This window comes from Geotrypetes seraphini, chromosome 11 (genome assembly GCF_902459505.1).
Source record: "Geotrypetes seraphini chromosome 11, aGeoSer1.1, whole genome shotgun sequence".
Lineage (NCBI taxonomy): Eukaryota > Metazoa > Chordata > Amphibia > Gymnophiona > Dermophiidae > Geotrypetes > Geotrypetes seraphini.
The window spans coordinates 57,848,296-57,872,679 of NC_047094.1; the positions used below are offsets into that span (position 1 = coordinate 57,848,296).

Below are 24,384 nucleotides of genomic sequence, written 5' to 3' on the forward strand. Positions count from 1 at the left end.
AACTAAAAATGGTTCTTTTGCACATGAACTGGAGAAATCTCCTTTGATATGGGAAGATGGGGATATGCAAGTAAGTCTCTATCAAGTCTAGAAATCCACCCAGAACTACCGAGGTGATGATTCTATTCAGAACCTGGGAACCTTCAATGCTGCATTGACTGCCTTGAGATCCAGAATTGGTCTCCAGTCTTCTGATTATTTCTGGGGCACACTGAAATATATAGAGTATCTGAGCCCAAGTCTGCATCCGATAAAGGCTTTATAAAAATTTTGCATATATTAAGTGTCAGGAATAAACATGTGCATATATGTTTGAGGAGTAATTTTCAAAGGGAAAGAGAATGGGGGCGTGGCTTAGCGCACACACAAAATGGTTGTGTGATCGCAGCGCACCTCTTACCTGGGCAACCGTTGAATAAATAAAGATTTCCTTTTAAACTGTTTTCGGCTGAAAACATCGGAGAGGACAGCGGGAGCATGGCGAGCACCCGACAGAGTAAAAGTGAAACCGGAGGGGCTGTGAAAAGGCAGAAGCAGGATCAAATTACCTCGAGTAAGGTTCCGCTTCCTGCTGATGTATCAGAGGAGTTAAGCAAAGCTGAAGTTATGGGGGAACTGAGGCAAATCAAACAAATGCTGACAGAGACTGTGAGTAATATGGCAGAACTGAAGGAAGAAATCCTGAATATACACAGACAAATGGAAGTAGCTAATAAAAGAACAACAGAGTTAGAAGTTAATATGGAGAGCTTAGAATGTGAAGGAAAAAGATGCAAAAATGACAGTTTGGAAATAATTCAATTGAAAAGTCAGCTGGAAGATTACGAAAACCGTGGAAGAAGAAAGAATATAAAACTTTTTGGAATACAGGAAAATTTGGAAGGGAAAAATGCAATACAGTTTTTAGAAAATTTAATTCCTAGATTATTGCAGTTGGATTTCAAACAGCCTTTGGAAATAGAACGGGCACACAGGATTCCAATAAAGAGTCTGGAAAATCAAGGGAGACCAAGACCATTAATATTCAAGATGTTAAGATACCAGCAAGCAATATAAATTTTAAATGCTGCCAAAAAAGATAAAAACTTAAACTATAAAGGATCCAAAATATGGTTTTTACCAGCCTTTGCTAAAAATACAGCAAATATTAGGAAGAAATTCCTTGATCTGAGATCTCAATTAAAGGAAAAAGGATATAAGTATGGGTTATATTACCCAGCAAAAATGAGGGTATCTTGTGGGGATAAATCTTTGTATTTTGTTGATCCGGAAAAACTAAAGACCTTTCTTTCAAAATCAGAACCTATGTCATTTTAGCACAATGGGTGTTGAAATGAAGGGATAAATACTAAGACTGGATTGGTGGATATTGAACAAAAAATTAAATATAAAGAGCTATGGGACTTTTGTTTGTTGGAAAAAGAAGAATATGCAACAAAAAACAGGAAATAAAAATGGACAAGTGAAAAAGAAAATAAAAGAATGTAAAGAAGAAAGTAGAAAAAAGGATAGACTGGAAAGACATTAAAGTGAAGTTATTAGACTGAACTTTTAGGAGACTGAAAGATGGATGGTTGGAGTAAAGAATGAACAAGAAGGATTAAAGGACTGGATAAATTAACACAAAAGGAAAAGTGAAGACTGAATAGGAAAATAAATAGATGTGAAGAAGAAGAAAGCAGGACTGATAGACTAAAAGGATATTATAAAAAAAAAAAAATGAATGACAATTGGCAGTCAAAAGTCTTTAAGAGTGGATGGATGGAGATAAGAAATAAATATGAAAGTTCAGTTTATTTAATAAGTCAGAAAAGGAGAAAGTAAAGAATGAAAGGACAATATAGAAAAGATTGCAGAATGGACTAATGATAGAAAGGACAAGTTATATGATATTTAAATGCAAGTAAAGGAAAGGAAAATGAATAATATAAAAGAAAGATACATAAGAATTTATTGGTAGCTGAAGGAATGTAAAGATTGATGTTGTGATAATATAGTTTAAAAAATTTTTGGATTTAATTTGGAGAAGAGGAAATATAAAAAGGGGGGGGGGAAAAATTATTTTGAAAATGAAATACAAATGTTTAAATAGGAATAAAAACTTATAAAATTGAAATTTTTTTTTTAACAGAAATATATGAAGAGATGGATATTTGTTGTTGGATTTTTAAAGGAGGATAGGAGAAGATGGATTAGATAATATAAGATATAGGAAAATGATACTTTTTATTAAATATATGACTATGATAGAATTTTCTTGAATGAAATAAAATGTTGGGGGAATGAATTAGAGATTGGTGAAATGATAAAAATGCATTAATGGAATGTTAGGAAATAAATATGGTTATGTGACTAAAGGTTAAATAATAGATAGAGAAATTAATTACTTTAAAATGGAAAAAAAAAAAAAAAAAGAAAAAAGGTTTTATGATTAGAAGAGAGATATAATTAGATATATTGTGGAGAGGTAGTGAGTTTGTCTCAATAAAGGATAAAGGGGTTATTAATAAATATTGGTTGCCTGGGAGGGAGGGGGGAAGTTGGGATTACTGTCCAATGTGTGTCCTTAAGCAGTCATTATATTGGGGGGAGGGGGGGAAGAAGGTGGGTATTAAAGATATTACTAGGATGATTAAGGAAAAGATTAATAAGGGATTGGGTAATTTGGAGGTAAGAATGTGTGCCATGGGGAGAAGTTTTTTAGATCTTAGTTATGGAAGAAGGGAAGAGGAAGATTATGATAAGGAGTATAAAATATATTATGTCTTTTAAGATATTTTCTATTAATGTCAATGGCCTGAATCATGTAATCAAAAGGAAAAAGGTATTATCATTTTTAAAGAAGCAAAACGCGGATGTTTATTGTCTGCAGGAGACCCATCTTAATATAAAGGAATCACAGAAACTAGCGGGTGGGTGGGTGAAAGAATGTTTTTTTGCTCCAGCAGAGGGTAAAAAAGCAGGAGTAGCAGTTCTTATAAATAAAAAGTGTATGGCCAATTTTAAGATAGTAAATTCGGACCCACATGGAAGATGGCTACATGTTGATATAAGTATGGGAAATAATGCCCTGACGTTGTTCAATATATATGCCCCTAATTCGAATCAATCAGAATTCTTTAAAAAATTGCAGAGTATGTTGTTACCACTGGCTGCTTCTAATTTAGTGGTGGCTGGAGATTTTAATGCTGTAATGGATCCATTAATGGATAAAAAGCCAGGTAAAAGTATTAAATCTTTAGGTTTAGATAATTTGGTTCAATCATGTGATTTGAAGGATATATGGCGTATTCTTCATTTTAATGATCAGGAATTTTCATTTTGTTCACAGGTTCATAAATCATTTTCAAGAATAGATTATATTTTTATTTCATCACATAAGGTGCAGCAAGTGATTAAGGCTTCCATTGATCCCATTATCATTTCGGATCATGCGGGAGTATGGATAGATTTACAATTAGATCAATTAGAAAATAGAAGACCTCTTTGGAGATTTGATAATGCATTGCTTGTGGATGAAAAATTTTTGGAAAATTTTAAAACACAAATTAGTGATTTCTTTCAAATTAATTTAGTGGAAGATACATCTATTGAAAATGTATGGGACGCTTTTAAAGCGACTATGAGAGGTCATATTATATCATATTCGGCTTTTGTTAGGAAACAGATTAAAAAACAGTATATAGAGTTAGAAAAAGAAATTAAAATACTAGAAACTAAATTGGTAAGCAAATGGGAACATGATGTATTACAAGCTCTTTTGAAAGCAAAAGGTAAATATAACGAATTAGCTTCAAAAATGATAAGAAGAGACTTGTTTTCCAAACAGACAATGTATTATGGAAATTCTAATAAGGCGGGAAGATTATTGGCAAATTATCTTAAAGCAAAAAAAAGAAGAACTAACATTAATGGGATAAAAGATGATAATGGTATAATAACCAATCAAACGGATATAATTTTAAAGCAATTTCTAAAATTTTATAAGGACCTGTATTCTTCCGAGCCTTATTTGGAGAGGCAAAAAGATGGTAAAAATTTTTTAGATTTAATTATTGGACCTAAGGTTCCTGATCATATAAAACGGAGTTTAGATGAACCTATATCATTAAAAGAATTAGAAACAGCGTTGAGATCTCTTAGAGTTGGATCCGCTCCAGGTGGTGATGGTTATACAGTAGAATTTTATAAAACATTTCAAAATGTCCTTTCCCCATATTTACTAAATTTATATCAGACACAACTTATAAAAGGTGATATTAAAGGTACTATGGCTGAATCAATAGTAATTGTTTTGCCTAAGCCAAATAAAGATCCTACTTTGGTTTCAAACTACAGGCCTATATCTTTAATAAATGTGGATAATAAACTTTTGGCGAAAATTTTGGCTTTGAGATTAGCCAAAGCTCTCCCACATATTATAGACATGCATCAGACGGGTTTCGTTGCTAAAAGACATTCCTCTAATAACTCTAGATTATTGTTTCATATGTTAAATTTATCAAAAAAAATGGATGAACCGGCTTTTACAGTTTCCTTGGATGCAGAAAAAGCGTTTGATAGGGTAGAATGGAATTTTATGTATCAGGCTTTAGAATGGTTTGGTATAGGTTCTGGATTTATACAAATGGTAAAAACATTGTATAGCTTCCCGATTGCAAGATTAAATATTAATAATAAGATATCTGATGGTTTTCAATTGCAGAGGGGAGTTAGACAAGGTTGTCCTTTATCTCCTTTGTTATTTGATGTTGTATTAGAACCCTTATTGTTAGCAATACAGCAAGCAAGGGGGATACAGGGTATTCCATATTCTGATATGGAATATAAAATTTTGGCTTATGCGGATGATATTTTACTTTATTTGAGGAATCCAGAGTCTACCTTATCTTGTCTATTGGAATTAATTGATATGTTTGGCAAATTTTCAGGTTATAAAATTAATTGGAGTAAGTCTGAACTTATACCTTTAAATGTTCATTGTGTAAAAGGATTATTTGACGCTTTTCCGTTCATATGGAAAGAAGAAGGATTTAAATATCTTGGCATTCAAGTTAAAAATACAATTGAAGATACAGTAAAAGAAAATGAAAAATTTGTATTGAAAAGAGTTACAGAGTTATGTGAGCAATGGAATCCGTTACATCTTTCTTGGTGGGGGAGAGTTCAAACTATTAAAATGATGATCTTGCCTGTAGTTTGCTACCAAATGAGTATGATACCTATTTATTTTCAGGGGTCCTTTTATAAAAAGCTTAATAGCATTTTGACGAAATTTCTTTGGCTTGGTAAAACGCATAGAATAGCTTTGGTATCTTTGCAAAAATCAATTAAGGAGGGAGGGGTAAATTTTCCAAATTTTTATAGGTACCATCAAGCCTATATTTTACGTCAGGGTATGTATTGGATCCTCCCAGAACTGATAGATAATGCACCGGATTGGTTATATTTGGAATGGCGCCTTATGTTTCCCCTAAATTTAGTTCATCTTCCAAGTATCAACATGCCTAGAAGATACAGAGAAAATAAGATATTAATGGATACTTGGAAAACGTTGAGGTTTATTAGTAAATTAACACCTGTCCCAATAAACAAGTCAACTAATCAGTCTTTATGGATAAACTCCAAGATTAAAATTGGCGGAGCTCAAATCCTTTGGAAGGACTGGATTATTGCAGGCATTAGATCTCTGAATGATGTTATTTTGGAAGGTAAACTGCTGGAATTTTCACAATTGCAACATAGATTTGGTCTTAGTAAAAATCAAAGTTTTAAATGGTTGCAATTGAAGCAGGCCATTCAGGTTGGGTTCCCTGAATGGAAAACATTGAATAATCAATATAGTTTAGAGTTCTTATGCTTCCAAGCAGACTTCCTAGGGCATCAAGCCGCATTGTGGTATAAATTAATATCTGGATATTTGAATAAAAAATCAAAAAATGGTCTAAGAGACATTTGGAGCATTGAGATTAAGCATCAAATTACTGCATCTCAATGGCCACTAATTTGGTCTTGGAGAATGAGATGTACAGTGTCAGCATCTATGAGACAAACTTGGTTCTTTTTATTACATAGAGCTTTTTGGACCCCTACACGTTTGCAAAAATTAGATAGTTCTAAATCCAATAAATGCTGGCACTGTAATCTGGAACCTGGGACGTTGGATCATTTACTGTATCATTGTCCCTACATTAAAAGTTTTTGGAATGCAATTTGGCCACAAATTAATAAATTGATGGAAAATCATGTAGCAATATCATATGATACAGTGTTATTTGGAATGATGATGAGAAAAAAAAGTCAAATTTCACCAGAAAATAACAAGCTTTTACTAGTCATGACAGGGGTTGCCATTCAGCATATAACCAATAACTGGAAGAATCATAGTAACCTTAATTATACATTTTGGTGGAATACAATTTGTCATATATTCAAAATGGAAAGAGTAATAGCAATACAAAGAGGGACATATCCTAAATTTATAAAAATATGGGGGCCATTGACAAAGTATTGTACTGAATGAATAGTAGGATTTATCTTCTTCTTTTCTTTTTTATGGCACACATGGAGGGGGGTAGTGAAAATAATTTTACATAACATGTTATAATATGGTATACAATATGTATAAGGTGATTGGAAAGTACTTGAAGGGTGGGGGGTAGGAGAGGGGATAAAAAAAATTTGTTCAGAATATTATGTAATAGATATAAAAGTGATATTGTGTATTCATTAGTTGTAACTCAATATTTTGTACACTTCATGTAAAATATGAAAATGAATAAAGAATTATAAAAAAAAAAAAAAAAAGGGAAAGAGAATGTACACTTTAAATTATCCCACCAAAAAAAATCTACCCATATTTATATCTTCTATTTAGTATGCACACAATTTGAGAAAAATTTGTGTGTGTACCTTTGGAGATTCAAAAGCATGTACTAACTCAAACCTTGCCTCAAGGCTACCCCAAGGAAATGCTCTGCATGAGATACTCCTTTTATCCATATGGGGAGAATTTCATATTCTGTTTCTAGGACCCCAGATGCAGTGTTTTTTTCTTGACATCCCTGGATTAGCACTAAGAGAAAACCATTAAATTATCAGAAGATAGTTGGATATGTTGGTTCTCTGGTCTCCTTTGAGGTTCAACTAATTATGCAAGAAAACCTTTAATCTGATGTTCAAATTGTGCCTCATTTCAGTCAAAAGGTACATTCATGCATGAGTAGGGGAAGGAACAAAATGGAGAAAAAGAGAACAGAGGAGCCTAGAAGTGTTCTTCATTTCACTTTTGTGCCATTTCAGCTGGAGCTCAGCGCCAGGTTCAGATTATTACCGGCACCTTCTCCTAACCAGAGGACATTCACAGGCCAGAATTTACTCAATCATTCTAACCATCAGTTTTCAGTATGTGCCTATGAAGAGAGAGAGAAAAGATACATACTGTGCTGTTGGCTCACAGCAGATACACATCCTTTTGTTCGGTCCTCAGCTGTTTTTTCAACTGGGTCATGCTTGAGGCGCTGTGGGTCTCCTCTCTTAAAATGCTGCATCCTCTGTAAGATGAGATCTACTGTCTGAGGTGTGGCATCCAGCACTGGTATGTTCCTTGCTGCTGATTGCATTGAAGCAGATTCTTCAAAAGGATATGCTGATACTATCTGGGGGCAGAAATTCTGAAAACCTAAAACACATTGAAAATGCAAAAGGAAAGCCACTTCAGTTTTATGATTTCAGAGCTGACTGAAACACTTACTAACCTATTAGGAGGCGAGTATGGCATAACCATGTTTTTTGCCATGGCAACGTACCATCACTTAGGGGTCCTTTTATCAAGCCGCGCTAGTGGGGTTAGCGCGTCGGACATTTCATCAAGCGCTAACCCCTGCAGCCAGCTAAAAAACTAATGCCTACTCAATGCAGGCATTAGCGGCTAGTGTGGAAGGCGGTTTAACGCGTGGTATTACTCGCGTTAAACCCCCTACCGCAGCTTGATAAAAGGACCCCTTAGTCTATAACTGCAGGTAGCAAAAATCAGCCTTGGGAATTATTTTAAAGGAGGTAAAAATCCTCCTTGTCTTATCAGGATCTAGTTTCATATTTCTAGTGGGATCAAATGGGAATTAACCCACCACTCCAATATTATACAGCTCAAGACTCAGACCTTATAATGGTCTTAATTGAAGGCCTGTTAACTTTGATAATGTGATGCAAAAAACAAGGAAATGAGCCCCAAGGGGAAACAATAGAAATCGTACAAGTGGGTTGGAATTGTACACATCAACTGATTAAGTAGTGGTATAAGCTCTCATTTCTTGACAGAGCTTATACTGCTACTTAATCAGTTGGAGGGATATACTTTTTTTGTTTCTGGATTGTACTTGATTCACTGTCAAAGCTGTTTTTGACTTCACGAGAGCACCACATGCTGGATGTCGATTATACTCCTGAGGCAGGCTTCCTAGCCGAAACATGGACCGTGTAGGGTCCACAACACACAATGAATATATGACAGAGACTGTTACATTAATATCTTAATAAAGATTTACTCATTTGACCTATCCCCAGTTGATGTGTACAGTTCCAACTCCACTTGTACAATTTCAGCTTTGATAATGTGCCATGCCACTTTACATGCCCATTCAAATCATGCCTTCCTAGAATGGCTTCACAAATAAAGAGACAGAAAAGTCCCATTTCCAAAAACAAAAAAGAGCAATGGCTGGGTGGCCAGCAGTCTGATAACAAAAAGCTTATGGAACCAAACATGGAAATTTAAATAATTCAAAAAGAACCAAAATGCCCATCTTTTTTCTTATAAGACACACGTACTTTAATAATCATCTTCTGCTATAAATCATAGTTTTGAATGTTAGTGTGGTATCAGCTTCCCAGTAGCCATGGCAAACAAACCCCTCTCTATTTACTTTTAAACTAAAAGAGGCAATTCAAGCCTTCTGATGACTCCTTTTCCTTCTCATTCCAAGAAAAAAGGAGGGACTTCTCTCAGAGTAATAACTACAGACAGATTAATATCGTTCATCTACAGTGCTGTGGGAAAAGTTCTACTTCCTTCCATGCAAGAAATAGAAATCATTAGAGCAGAGGCTTGCAGGCTCCATGAACACTAGATACAGATAGTAGGCAGTTTCTGGAAGCAAAGGAGCAATAATTTGTGTGGTAGTATACAGAATACTACTACTATTTATCATTTCAAAAGCGCTGAAAGGTGTGCAAAGCACTGTACATGTGCTGTTAACATATAATACATGATCCCTGCTCAGAAGAGCTTACAATACATCTCTAATCTTAAAGAGGGAAGACAACAAGAAATATGTGAGCAAGGTTACCTGCCTGGGTCTTCTGATCATCATTCTGGAACATGGACTGAGTTGGATTTTCTTCATTCTGGTTTCCATTTCCTCCTGCTTTTGCCTTCTCATCCTGCTGTTCACGCCTCCCTTGTCTCTCCACACCTCCTATTGTTCCATCCAAGACAGGTTCTAGCACCAACTTGGAGCAGCCTGCAAATTTCTCACACTGTTCCACTTTCTTCCTTACTTTGCTATCTTGCTTTTTGCCCTTTGTCACCGTTGTTTTGATCTGTTTTAATCTACTCTTTGCTGCAGAGGTTTTTTTCCCATTCTGAACTTCCCTACTACGCTCCTTCTTCTCATCTTCTACCCTGTTCCTCTTTACCCTTCTGAGATGGTTAGAAAAAAGCTCAGTAAAATCATCGTCCGATTCTTCCATTGGCTTCTTGCCTTATTTATAACATACTAAGCAATGCTGTCACACTTCCATTTCTTTACTAAAACTCAGGCCCTGGGGATTCTTTTACCTTCTCACTGCTAACACATTGTTTTGCTATTTCAATATTTATTTCCCCCTTGCCACTTCTCTCCCAGGATACAGGTTTTTTGTGAACTCTTAAAAGTGAAAGTGCTCATGATGTAAAATTCCTTCTGGGAGGCTCTCGCAGTGTTTCTGAATGAATCTAGAGAACAAAAGAGAAAATAAACAAATGCAATTCAATCTGAATCCATTTCATTGCAGTTGAACAAAAATAATCTTGACTTAATTTTTTGTTTGCTTGCAGCAGCTTCAAATTCTTTCCAGTTTATGCATGTCATGACCATTATTCTTTTCTTTTTCTGAAGCATTTTTAAGATTCATGCCAGCATGACCCTAACAGTACACATGTGTTATACAGGCATTCAGGATCCTAACAGGAAGACCAGTCCCGGTCAGTTGCATAAAGCTCAGGTTTATAGAATCCAGGGCTGTGCAGTCGGATGCAATTTTTGGGATACTGGAATTGGAATCAATGAAAATGTGCTGACTCCAACTCCAACTCATCATGTAAATATTACAATGTTTAAATTTCTTATTTCACAGATAATAGTTTATGGTTTATTTAAAACTAGTCTTTAAGCCCGTTACATTAACGGGTGCTAGAATAGATGTGTCTGTCTGTCTGTGTTTCTTTATCTTTCTCTTCTTGGCCGCTGTCTGTGTCCTTCTGTCTTCCCCCCCCCCAAGCAAAGCTGTCTGCCCCCAGCACCCACCTTCCCCCAAAGCAGCCCCCTTTCCCTCTCCCTAACTGTCTCTCCATGGCCCTCTTCTGTCTTCCCCCCCCAGAGCAAAGCTGTTTGCTCCAAGCACACCCCTTCCCCCAAAGCAGCCCCTTTTCTCTCTCCCTGTCTCTCCATGGCCCCTTCTGTCTTCCCCCCCAGAGCAAAGCTGTTTGCCCCAAGCACACTTTCCCCCCAAAGCAGCCCCTTTTCCCTCTCCCTGTCTCTCCATGGCCCCTTCTGTCTTCCCCCCCAGAGCAAAGCTGTTTGCCCCAAGCACACTTCCCCCCCAAAACAGCCCCCTTTCCCTCTCCCTGTCTCTCCATGGCCCCTTCTGTCTTCCCCCCCAAGAGCAAAGCTGTCTGTTCCAAGCACACTTCCCCCCCGCAAAGCAGCCCCCTTTCCCTCTCCCTGTCTCTCCATGGCCCCTTCTGTCTTCCCCCTCCCACCCCTCCGAGCACAGCTGCCTGTCCCAAGCACACCCCTCCACCCCAAAGCAGCCCCCTTTCCCTTTCCCCCTGGCCCTCCCTGTATTGGCCCCATTCTTACCCTCCCTCCATCCCGGCATCTTCTGGCCTGCTCCTCTTCAAAGCAGCCTGCGATCGTGGCCGGCTTTAGAGAACCTCGCAGGCCACTCTCCAACTCGGTAGCATGTTCCCTCTGACGCGATCCCATGCGTCAGAGGGAACTGCTACTGAGTTTGGAGAGCGGCCTGCGCGGTTCGCTAAAGCCGGTCACGATCGCAGGCTGCTTTGGAAGAGGAGCAGCGGCGGCGGTTGGTGAGTTGAAGTACCATTGTGTTCGCGGACGCGGGCAGGGAGAGAGCTTGCCTGCGCTTCGGGCTGCTGAGTGAGGGCGGGAGGAGGGGGAGTGGCCAGAGTGATCCCTGCAGCCGGGTTCTAAAATGGAACACGGCCACGGATCACACACCACAGCGACAGGGATCACACTTTTTTAAAAGCGCATGCGCCGCTTAATCTTTTATTATATAGGATTTGATACCGCTTGGGCTATACACAATAGATCTCAGTGGTTTACAATAAAATAAAAATGGGAAGTTGAAAAAAACTACAATGATAACAGGACAGCACTCAGTCAAACTTAAAATAGAAGTAGATAAGGAAAGAGTCAGAAGAGTCTAGGAGGAAAAGGAGGAAAGACAACACTAATCACGAACCAGACAAGCTTAAGTTGGCTTAAATTTTAACTAATACGTATGCTATGCCAAAAAGCCAAGTTTTCAGCAAAACTTTCAAATTCTTTAAAGAAAGTTTACATCGTATATTGAGAGGAAAAGAATTCCAAAGATGAGGGACAGCAAAGTAAGGAGAAATTAGGTTCTTACCTGCTAATTTACTTTCTTTTAGCTTCTCAAGACCAGTAGAGGTTAATCTTTACAAATGGGTATATATCCAATTATGACCAGCAGGTGGAGACTGAAAACAAAACTGTGGGACAGTATATAATATACTCCCTTCTCTATTTACCTCAGTCTGCCGAATAGCCAAGCAGAACCAAGAACTGGAAAACAGAAAGAAAACAATACTCCGAACAGGAGTAACAACCAACATACCCAAATGCTGTTGGAAAATGCAGAGGAGAAATACCCGAAGGAAAATGTCCCCACAGCTCGCCAGCTAAGCCAGCCGAGCCACAGCCGCTGTTCTTTAATTCTCCCCGGCCCTAAAAAAATACTAGAACCCGCAGCAAAAAACAAAAACTGCCCGCGAAACAGCCCCAACAACACAACAATAACAACAACAGACAGGGTGGGGACCTCTACTGGTCTGGAGAAGCTAAAAGAAAGTAAATTAGCAGGTAAGAACCTAATTTCTCCTTCTTTAGCACTCTCCAGACCAGTAGAGGTTAATCTTTACAAATGGGACGTACCAAAGCAGTCCCTCTCACGGGCGGGACCCCCGCAGGGCCGATACCAGAACACGCTCACCGAACACCGCGTCCCGACGCGCCTGAACATCTACCCGATAATGTCTAACAAAGGAATGCAAGGAGGACCAAACCGCAGCCTTACAAATATCCACTGGAGGCACGAGCGACGACTCAACCCAAGAAGCTGCCTGATCCCGAGTGGAATGAGCCTTGAGAAACTCCGGAACAGGCTTCTGTCTCAGAAGATAAGCGGAAGCAATCGTCTCCTTGATCCAGCACGCAATAGTAGCCTTAGAAGCGCCAGCCCCCCGACGAGGACCCGCCAGAAGGATAAAGAGATGATCAGATTTCCGGACTTCCTGGGTCCGCTGCACATAAGAGCGAAGGACCCGACCGACATCCAACTTGCGCAGCTGCCGTTGCTCAGAAGAGCCCTCCCGACTACCCAAGACTGGGAGGACCACCGATTGATTGACATGAAAAGGAGAAACTACTTTCGGCAGAAAGGAAGGAACAGGCCGCAAGACAACCCGCTCCCTAGAAAACTCCAAGAAGGGAGCCCTACAAGAGAAAGCCTGTAGCTCAGAAACACGCCTAGCGGAAGTAATGGCCACCAAAAAGACCGCCTTCAGAGTAAGGTCCTTCAAAGAACAGCCATCCAACGGCTCGAAAGGCGGGCGCACCAAAACAGAGAGAACCAGATTGAGATCCCAAGAGGGAACAGAGAGCCGTAGGGGAGGCCTGAGCAACTTGGCTGCCCGCAAAAAGTGAATCACATCAGGAATGGCCGACAAACGCTGACCTGTCACCAACCCTCGAAAAGCCGACAGGGCCGCAAGTTGAACCCGGAGAGAAGACCAAGCCAGGCCTCTATCCAGGCCATCCTGCAAGAACTCTAGAATGGTAGGCAGGGAAGCGCGAAAAGAGACCACTCCCCGCCCTGGCACCACCCCTCAAAGAGACGCCAAACCCGCACATAAGCCCGAGAGGTAGAAAGCCTCCGGGACCCCAAGAGCATAGAGATCACCTTATCTGAATATCCCTTCTTACTAAGGCGACCCCTTTCAAGAGCCAAGCCGTAAGACAGAAGAGAGACGGGTCGAACATGGGAATGGGACCCTGCGTCAGAAGATCGTCCAAGAGAGGCAGAGGAAGAGGATCCGCCACCAGATGCCTCACCAGATCCGCATACCACGGACGTCGAGGCCAATCCGGAGCCACCAGAACCACCAGACCCGGATGGTGAACAATGCGAAGAAGTACTCTGCCCACTAATGGCCAAGGAGGGAACACATACAACAGCCCCTCCGTTGGCAACGGTTGGACCAGAGCATCCAGACCTTCGGCCAGACTGTCCCTGCGACGACTGAAGAAGCGGGGCACTTTGGCGTTGCCACTCGTGGCCATCAGGTACATCAGGGGCTGCCCCCAAGCCTGCACTATCAACTGAAACGCCACTCTCCTGGATCCAAGAAGTGACGACTGAGGAAGTCCGCCTGAACATTTTCTACCCCGGCTATGTGAGAGGCCGAGAGGTCCAGAAGATGGGACTCCGCCCAAAGCATGAGCCGAGCCGCCTCCTGCGCCACCTGAGTGCTCTTGGTGCCCCCCTGACGATTGACATAAGCCACCGCCGCGGCATTGTCCGACAGGACTCTGACTGACTTGCCCAACCAAAGGGAGCGGAAAGCTAACAGTGCCAGAAGGACCGCCCTGGTCTCCAACACGTTGATCGACCAGGAGGCCTCCTCCGTAGACCAGGTGCCCTGAGCTGAGTGACCCAAACACTGAGCCCCCCAACCGAGGAGACTCGCATCCGTAAGGAGCACCGTCCACTGCAGGAGATCCAGACCCACCCCCTGAACCAGGTGAAGGGTCCGGAGCCACCAACGCAGACTGCAGCGCACCACGCCTCGCAGGGGGACAGGAACCTCCAAACCGTGCCTCTGGGGTGACCACCTCCGGAGCAGAGCATACTGAAGAGGACGCATGTGGGCCCGCGCCCACCTCACCATGTCCAGGGACGCCACTATCGACCCCAAGACTTGGAGGAAATCTCGCGCCCGAGGACACCGGGACGCCAAAAGCAGGCGAATCTGAGATTGCAATTTGTTCACCCGGGCCCCTGGAAGGAAGACCTTCCCCAAGGAGGTGTCGAACAGAACCCCAAGGTACTCCAGACGCTGAGCCGGGACCAACCGACTCTTGGAAAGGTTGACCACCCAGCCCAGCGACCGGAGAAACTCCACCACCCGAGCCATAACCCGGGAGCTCTCCTGCAACGACTTTGCCCGAATCAACCAGTCATCCAGGTAGGGGTGCACCAGAATGCCCTCCGAGCGCAAGGCCGCCGCGACGACCACCATCACCTTGGTGAACGTCCGGGGAGCCGTGGCCAGACCAAAGGGAAGCGCACAGAACTGATAGTGCCGACCCAAGATCGCAAAGCGAAGGAAGCGCTGATGAGAGGCCCAAATGGGAACATGCAAGTAGGCCTCCGTCAGATCGAGAGAAGTGAGAAACTCCCCCGGCTGAACCGCCAGAATGACCGACCGCAGAGTTTCCATGCGAAAAGAGGGAATCTTGAGAGCCCTGTTGACCCCCTTCAAATCCAGGATGGGCCGAAAGGTCCCCTCCTTCTTGGGCACCACAAAGTAAATGGAGTACCTGCCGGTGCCCCACTCCGGAGGGGGCACTGGAACAACTGCCTTGAGATCTAGCAAGCGCTGAAGGGTCTGGCGAAAAGCCTGTGTCTTCCAAGGAGTCTGACATGGAGAGGCTAGGAAAAGGACCGGCAGAGAGCGGGCGAACTCCAGGGCATAACCGTCCCGCACCACCTCCAGGACCCACTGATCGGACGTGATCTCGGCCCATTTGGGGAAAAAGTCGCACAGCCGGGCCCCCACCGGAACCAAAGGGGGCGCCGGCAAGGAGTCATTGTGCAGGACGGGAAGCGGGGGAACCGGCGGAGGGATTCCCTGCCCCCCGAAAGGGCTGCATGCGCTGGAAGAACTGACCCCGGGAAAACCCTGGAGCCGGGAAAGAAGCAGCCCCACGCCCAGGGCGATACTTGCGAAACTCCCGCAAACGCCCCCGGGCAGTGCCACCCCGAGACGCAGGGCGGGCACGGTCCTCAGGCAGACGGGGCACCTTTGAGTCCGTCAGAGTCTGAAGCAACTTATCTAATTCCTCCCCAAATAAAAAAGACCCCCGGAAGGGAAATTTAGTAAGCTTAGCATTGGACGCAGCATCCGCCGACCAAGCGCGCAGCCACGCCAAAGGCCATAGACTTAGCCGAGATCCGCACCAAGTCATAAAGAGCATCTGAGAGGAACGAGGCAGCCATCTCAATCTTCGCCACCTCCTGATCCACCAAAGACCAGTCATCAGACTCCCGATCCAGGACACGCTCAGCCCACCGAAACACGGCGCGAGCCACCAGCCCCCCACAAATAGCCGCCTGGACCCCAAAGGCAGAGACCTGAAAATTTTGCTTAAGAATGTTCTCCAACTTGCGCTCCTCAGAGTCCCGCAAGGCAGAACCGCCCTCAACAGGCACTGTATGCCGCTTAGAAATCGCCGAGACCACCGTGTCTACGACTGGCGATGTTAAAGTAGCCCGATCCCCCTCTGGGATGGGATACAAACGAGCCATGACGCGTGCCAAACGAAACGGCGCCTCCAGCGTTTTCCACTGTTCCAGTACAATATCCCGAATATCCTGATGCATTGGAAAAGAGCGGGAAACGGTACGGATCTCCCGAAGCAGAGGGTCCCCCAACCGCGGAGTCTCCGGCGGCGCATCCTCAAAACGCAACACCGAAGAAACCTGTGGAATCAGGTCCGGTAGCTCATCTCTCTGAAAAAGGCGCACCACGGACACCTCTTCGCCGGAGGATGGGAAACCCAACAACCCGCCGACAGCGGCCGTCCCCTCGAGAGGGTCCTGGAAATCCTCAAAAGGGTCCAGGTCCTCATCCAAACCGACACGCTCCTCAGACCATAAATCCTCGTCCCAAGACACCCGCGGACGCTTGGACAAGGGAGGAGGAGGGGACGCCACAACAGACGAGAGAGGCAAAGCCGCAGGGAGCGCGGAGGAAACCCCACTCCCCAAAACCCCCTGGGCGCATCCGGGACCCCCAGCCGCCTGAAAATAGGCTTTGCACAAAGAAAAAAAAAGAAATCAGGGGAAAACCCCCCCGAGGGTCCCAAGGAACTCCCTGCCACAGCAGGGGACCCAGCAGAAACCTGCCCCTGTTTTTCCAATACAGGGGGAAGGTCACCTGAGGTGGAAGACAAAATGGAGGGGCCAGACTGTGAAAATGGCAACTTTCCCGCCAAAAATGCTCCCTCCATAGCCTGTAGCGGCTGAGAAGCCTGAACAGTCCCAGCCGCTAAAACAGGCAAGTCGGCATCAGCTGTCAAAAAATCAGCTGAGAGGGAATCCTTCGGGGAATCCCTCCGTGGGCGGTTGGGGAAGACCGGGCTTCCCCACTGCTCCCAGCCGACTCGCGAGGCACCATCGGCGGGGAGCTCTGGGCGCCTGCAGCCGCTGCCGACGGAGCTCCACCACCTCACCGGCCCAAACCGCCGAGTTCAGGCCGGCCGCGAGTGCCTCGCGGCTGGACCTAATTGTGTCCCACTCCCCCGGAGAAGGGCACAATTGCTCCATACGCGACCTAGCTAGAAACAAAGTGCCAGTTAGATGAAAAAAATACTGTAAAATACAGTTTTCTTAAAGGGAAACAACCCTCCAGACCAGCACTACCTCAGGATTTTTTTTTTTACAGAACAGACTCCACAGGCTCTCGAAGCAATATGCCTTGCTTGATTTAGGGGGCAAGGCTTACTGCTGAGGCTCCTCTAGAAAAATGTGGGGAGGTGGAGGAAGTGGGGGGAGGGACCCCGCTCGAGACCCGCTGGGTTTGACACCCCCGAGGTCGGACGGACCCCCAAACAGGGCCCGCCCAAGCTCTGTCCGGCCAAAAACAGGGACTAGAAACCCCCTAAACAAATTCCAACAGCCCTACCAAGGGAGATGGGTACAGATCACTCAACACCTGCTGGAGACTGAAAGAAGACTGAGGTAAATAGAGAAGGGAGTATATTATATACTGTCCCACAGTTTTGTTTTCAGTCTCCACCTGCTGGTCATGATTGGATATATACCCATTTGTAAAGATTAACCTCTACTGGTCTGGAGAGTGCTAAAGAAAACCCATTTTTTTTAGGATATATTTTACTTTTAGAATATATCTTGATATCAAGCTTTTTAATGATTACAAAATGTAATATATTTTATGATGTTTATATTAATGAAAGTGGCACCTAGAGAAGGATATAGGGATAAATTTGTCCCTGTCCCCCACGAACTCTGTCTGATCCCATCCACACAAACCTCAAATAGTTAAGATTTTATATTGAAATCATGTTATTAAAGTATAAAAAGAAACAATATTCTGTACAACTATAAATCACAAATACAAAACAAGGATCAACAAAACCCCTGTCTCCCCTCCCCTCCCAAATGTCTCCTCCAATATCGAGACAGCCGAACAAGCCAAATTACTGCAAAATGCTGCACAGAAAAATCAAGCACAACACAAATGGCAAATCCATAATAACTGACCAAAATTAATACACAAATTTAAACCAAAATCCCAAGAGGCCACACCTTGCATGTAGTACAACACCTATGTATACAGTCGACGCCGTGCACTTAAGCGGAGTTAACTGTATATATAAAAATAAAGGAGACAGAGTCAAAGGCTTTCTGTACTGACTCCACAGCCCTGATAGAATCCCCATATTTACACATTCTTGATCTAAATCCAAACTCATTGACATTTTTTGCCTATGCTGAAAACCAGACAAATCTGTAGATCTTGGGCTGTCTTGGATGGCCCCTCCCCCACACCTTATCTTGGATGTAAAGAATAAGGAATCTCAAATACCATAAAACTAAAAATATATTCCAGATATTTTTTATTGCTATTTATTAAAAAAACCTAACAAAACACCAGGAGGATTCCTCTGTCACTTTGCTAAGTCAAGTCACTTCTACTTTTCAATCGCTCTTCTTTACTAGATCAAAGATCGATAGACCAATTAATTTTCCATTCCAAGGATTCTTTTTTATTTCAAATAATTTTTTTTTATTGTAGTATAAAGAAAATATAATATATACTGAATTATCAATTGTAATACACATGCCAAATACACAGCTTGAATAACAACTACAATTGTGGTTGCAAGAAATATACAGACCATAACTAATGAGCAAACATGTAAGTATAAGAATATCAAGTCTTTAACCGTAATCAAGCAACAAGCTCAGAAACCAAGAAATGGACCATAAAAAGGTTGCATGTAAATGTTAGAACAGCAACAATACTCCAGAGACCATAGGAAAAATAAAAGAGGAGAAAGAAAAAAGAAGAAAGAATATATGTTTATGGTGGGATAAAGGAGAGTATAAATAATTCGGGACATTTAAGAGAAATTTAGCGACATTGCAGTACTTTGAAAGAGACGCCCAAAACAATTTGTATTTCCGTAATTTGTATTTTTGAAGCCATATTAGTTTTTCCATTCAAGCAATATGCCAGATTTTATCCAGCCAGAAATACTGTGATCTTTCCATTTTTGTGCAAAGCAAAGCTTTGCAGCCAACAAAAGTTGTTGTATAAAATCCAAATGTTCAAAAGAGCTCAACTGATCTGGTGGTTTACCCAATAGGATAAGAACAGGTCTAGAGGGAAATATATCTTATTCCAAGGATTTTTTTTTACCACATCCTTGACCCATCTTATCCTCTAGGCCACACTCAAAACCCCACATTTTCAGACTAGCCTTTCCCAAATTATTCACTTCTAAGCTGTTCTTGTCCTTGGAACATGTCTTAATTATGTGCTTTGATATTCTCCATCAAAATTATATTCTGTTTTCTTTGTTAGTTGCCAGATATACATAAAAGGTTTTTTTAATTAACTAACAACATTAGATGATGACAGAAAAAATACAGTACTAACAAACCTCTCAGTCATCCCAGTCTACACTATCAAGGCTAAAACAGTTGCCAGCCACTGACTATGATCCTTACGACTGGCAGCTAGGCAAGACAGTTTTTCTTCTCTTCATTCACTGCACTTAATTCTCCTATGTTGTAGTTTATATTAGGCTCCCTTTACATGTCAAATGACAAAGCCCACAATAATCTAAACATACCCCAACACCAGCGCAATTATTACCTGAACACTCGACTTTCCATGTTTCTATGGGCTTTTAAGACAGTGTTCAGCCACCAACCACCTACCATGCAAACCTTTGTTCTCATCTGTTAATTGTCTTTCCTTGAACCCCAAAACAGACCAGTGTCCAGAATGTACAGGTGGTGTCCATCAGCCAGCAGATGGATACAGGAACTTAAGAACTAGGAGCACAGACACAACTCTCCAGTATTCCTGTAACAAAGCAAAAATGGAACATAAGAATTGCCGCTGCTGGGTCAGACCAGTGGTCAAAGATACTTATAAAAACTAAAATTTGTCCTGAAAGGAATTTGGGACTCCATTTAAATATCACTCTAAATCATGAGAATCCATTGAATGGGCAAAAAAATACTTCCCAAAGCAACTGGTAGATCTTGCCCATTGCTGTTCCTACTCTGAGCTGATTTCAGGGTACCCCATTCCAGTGAACTAATGGTTTGAATAGCTTGATGTAGCAGGAAGGCCTGGGTCCATTAGCTATGCATAGCACCCCTGTGCCTGTGTAATCTTACCAGGAACCTTTTCTCTAGGAGAGTCAAACCACCAAAGGGTTATCTCCTTCGGTAAGAGAGACCCCATCTTCTTCCAAAGACTCATTCAAGTAACCTTTTGGCACAACACTAGCTATGCTCCATTTCTCCAACACCAAATCTTCAGACAGGACAGACCTGAGGGTCTGAACCATTTAATTCCCCAAGTCTTGGCCTCTTAAAAAGGGAAGCTTTGCTTGCCTAAAGTTTCTCACTAGTAGCTGAGACTGCTTTATTAGGAAAGTGTTATGAAGAAGCAGCACCAACTCTGGAGAAAAATTCCCTACACTGTGCTCAGAGAGTGATTCAGGCTATAATGGAATAGATTCCTCTTGTAAGGGCTGAGTAGGAAGCAAGTTTTCAGGATCTGAAGAGGAGGGAGGAAGACCCACACCTCCTCATCCATTAGCCTCTTCTTCCAATATCAAAGTGGGAATAAAGAGAGACTATTAATACTTAGGAAAAGAAGCTTAGTGATCCAGTCCTTGGAATAGCTGGTTCTTATGAATTACCTTTACCTAAACCCATATCTTTGATGGATTTACTATCTGCAAATCCAGCTAAAGTCATGGATTCTGACATTTCATTGAAAGATGCTTGATCTATTGTTTCTAGAATTGAATCCATGCTGAAGGATACTGTATCCCAATTATGCTCCTTCATCAAAGTTGCAGCTGAGAAGATTGGAGAACTGGATCTTAAATCTAGTAAATTAGAGGAATCTATTTTTAGCTTGGATACTCACGTTAATAATTTGAAATTTACTAGTCAGTCTACTATTAAAGACAGTCTAGTACTTCACAGGAAACTTGAATTGACGGAAAATCAGTCGAGCTAAAAATTTATATTTCTTAATTTTCCCATGACACATTTGCTACCTCCAGAAATATTATTTTTCTGATATCCTGAAATTTACAAATGCTAAAAATATTGTTATTTCTAGAATATATTATATTCCTACAAAAATGAAAGTACAGTATTAGGGTATGAGTGGTCCTGAAACCCATAATCTTACAGCATTTTTGGAAGATTTTCAGGATATTTCTAAAAGATCTATGCCAATAGGAACATAACTCAAACAAGGTGGAAACAAGCCACCTTCCTGAGTATACCCACCACTAACACTTATGTAGCTCTCAAAGTCTCTCACTTGCCTTTTTGCAATAAAGAGTTAACGCATCACTTTTCTGGCCTGTCTGACAGGAGAAAACCAAATAGCTGGAAATACATATCTGTCTGAGAACGTAAACAGGCAAAATGAAATTTATGCCTTTCTACCAGAAAGAAGATTATCAAGGTAAGAACTTAAACTTCCTGTCTAGTGTAAAAGGCATACAAGTCTTGAACCAGTGGGAAATACCAACCCCCTGAGTCTAAGGTGTCTTTTTTTGTTGTTTAAACTAGACATTATTGGATGCCTGTAATTAAAGAACAACTATTACAATACTAAAATAAGAAATCAGTTATGTAATAGCTTAATGAAAGGGTCCATTATTGTGCGTCCTTATCTGTGGCATTGTAAGGGGGTGCGGATCGCCAGGCACCAAGTCGGTTGGGGCACTGGCACCTCTCCACCCTGCCATCCCTTCCCCCACCCCATACCTTCATATTATCTTTGCTAGTGTGAGCAACTTCTGCCTTTTGCACACACCAGCCTGGTTCCCCTCTGAATCACTTCCGAGTCATGGGGCCAGGAAGTAATGTCAGAGAGAAATCCAACATAGGCACGAGGAGCATGCTTACAGAAGCTTCTGGCACTAGTGAAAATTAAGTGGTACAGAGGGAGGGGGAGGGAGAGTGCAAGTGTGGAATGGGGAACAGGAAAGGGAGGGGGGATGTGGAGAGGAGAGAACGGGGGGCACAAACGCATGGGCGCCTCCTACCCTTACTATACCACTGCATTGAGATCCCCCCCCCTTTTTTTTTTTTTTAGAGTGTTTTAGTGTGGACCAGCGAGGTAAATGCTCCGATGCTCACAGGAACTGAATGAGCATTGGAGCATTTACCTCACCTGCATGAACTAAAATGCTCTGTGCAATTTCATAAAAGGAGCCCCCAGTCTGTTATGTATTGCAAATATTACTAATAGAGCTTCCAATCACATAAAACAAGGAAGAGCTGAAAAACTAGTTGAAAACTCAAAAACCAAATATTCAGCTAATATTTTATTTGTGTAGCTTTAGCACAGTAAGGAGGGAATTCATCAGTGGGCACTACCACATTAGCACACGCTAAATGGGGACCGAGGCAGAGCCTATAGGAGCAGGGACAAACTTTGTCCCCATCTCATTCTCTTACAACTTGAGACTAATATCCATGTGTAAAAATGTAACACATCTTGGACAATTGGCAACTGAATTTAGTGATTTAAAAAAAACTTCAGAAGCTGCTTTTGGATTTAAATAAACTACTGTTAAATGACATCATCTGTGTCTCCTCTATCTTCCATGTGGTAACAAGAGTCTTGTCTGCTGATCAGACTCCTACCATCTGTAACTTCCTTCCTTCATGTGTCCAGCTGCTCAAGCATCTTACTGTTTCTGGAACAGATTAATACATCGTTGCTGGCATCAAGGAGCATTTTCAATATTTCATAGTCATTTATTTTCCTGATCAAACCCTATTACACAGTTTAGGTTCTCTTCTACACCTGTGTCTGAAAGGCAAGCAAATTACCTTCCCAGAGGATGAAGGAATACAGGCAATTGAATTTTTGAGAAGGTTGAAATGGAAGGCTCTGTTTAAACAGTTGTACAGAATATTGTCCCTTTTTATACTTTAATAAAAAGATTTAAATATAAAAGCATAAGTGTCTGAGGCATGTGCAAGTAAGAACCGAGTCCGTGGAGAGGGACAGAGCGAGGACAAACTTTGTCCCCGTGTCATTCTCTTGTGGTGCCCTGTAGCAAGTGAAGTGCTGAATATCGCACTTAACCAGCAATGGTGTAGCCGGCTCCAGAAACCTGGAACTTCAATGCTAAAGCCCAGACGTGGCCCGACACTGAATTTCCAGGCATAATACCAGCAAAACGTTGAGAGCCACCAGCTGAGAAATACCAAGTCCCATGCATTTGGCTACCTTCACAGACCAAACACCTCCCTTTTCCGCTTTCCCCGTCCAGCATCTTAAATCTTACCTCTCACCTACCCCCCGTTTGTAGTCCCTGCATCTCTCCCTCAACCTTCAAAACCTGTCTTCAAAATCACCAGCAACTTGACCCAATCACAACCGTTAACAGCCCAGAAGCTTCCCCCCAGGCACTGTCCGAACCTGGCCGCCGGAAACAGGAAGCTGCGGCAGAGAGGGGGGCGGGGCGCGGCAGGGGGAAGGCAGCGTGCGTGAAGTGTCGGAACTACTAAGCGTGTATAAATTTGGGTTTGTGACATTCTAGGAAGGCTGGGTGATTCTGGGAGGCTCGTGCTGTGCTTTGCTGGGATGCGCGCGAGAGGCACGGTGAATCGTAGCTCTCCTTCGGGGTTTCCACTTCTTTACCTCTCTGCCCCTGAGAACCCTAACACGGGGACGTCATCTAGCTCGAAGCCGACCGGAGATATTAATGATCAACTGCGAAGAAAGGCAAAGCAGAGGAAGCAGTCGCTCAACAACCAACCCATCACCCCTTCCTGTCCCCGGCATCCTTCCCTTAAAGGGGTCCAGATTTCTCGCCTGGTCACTTGTCTTTGACGTAGCCAGGAGCAGGGGCGGTGATTACACTTTTCAATAAAGCAAAAAAAAGGAAGGAACCAAAAAGTCCAACTTCGTCTGCAGTGAAAAACCAAACCAGAGCAAACAAAACAAAACAAAACTGCAGAGTTGTACACGATACAGGCAAATTTTATTTTGACAAATAAATCTTATCTAAAAACCTTTTACCAGGCAAGGGACCCAACACGGTCCATGTTTCGGACAACCTTCATCAGGGGTCCTAATAGGTACAAATACAATATTAAAACAATCATATAAAATATAATAATAAAAAAAATGAATATAAATATTGTGTGATATGATGATCCTATTTGTGCTTAAAATAAATGTGTGAAAAGAAAAAATGAAAAAGACAAAGAGAACTCCATGCATAAATATAAAAAGTATATAAAATATATGTATAAAGAAAGAAA

General features: G+C 42.3%; 1 protein-coding gene across 5 annotated transcripts in view; it reads right to left on the reverse strand.

The window, feature by feature from the left end:
- SLX4 (SLX4 structure-specific endonuclease subunit) overlaps positions 1-23,590 on the reverse strand; it is a 147,279-nt gene extending 123,689 nt beyond the window's left edge. For 2 of the 5 annotated variants that reach the window (XM_033963783.1, XM_033963781.1), the window contains exons 1-4: positions 23,403-23,590; positions 19,780-19,927; positions 9,348-9,994; positions 7,442-7,681 (exon numbers count right to left, since the gene is read on the reverse strand). In XM_033963783.1, coding sequence (XP_033819674.1) covers positions 7,442-7,681; positions 9,348-9,750 — 643 coding nt within the window. In that variant the 5' untranslated portion in view covers positions 9,751-9,994; positions 19,780-19,927; positions 23,403-23,590. Of the gene's footprint in view, positions 1-7,441; positions 7,682-9,347; positions 9,995-19,779; positions 19,928-23,402 lie in introns of those variants that run through there. The other 3 variants (XM_033963782.1, XM_033963784.1, XM_033963785.1) reach the window with 3 other exon arrangements.
- Positions 23,591-24,384: the final 794 nt, after the last annotated feature.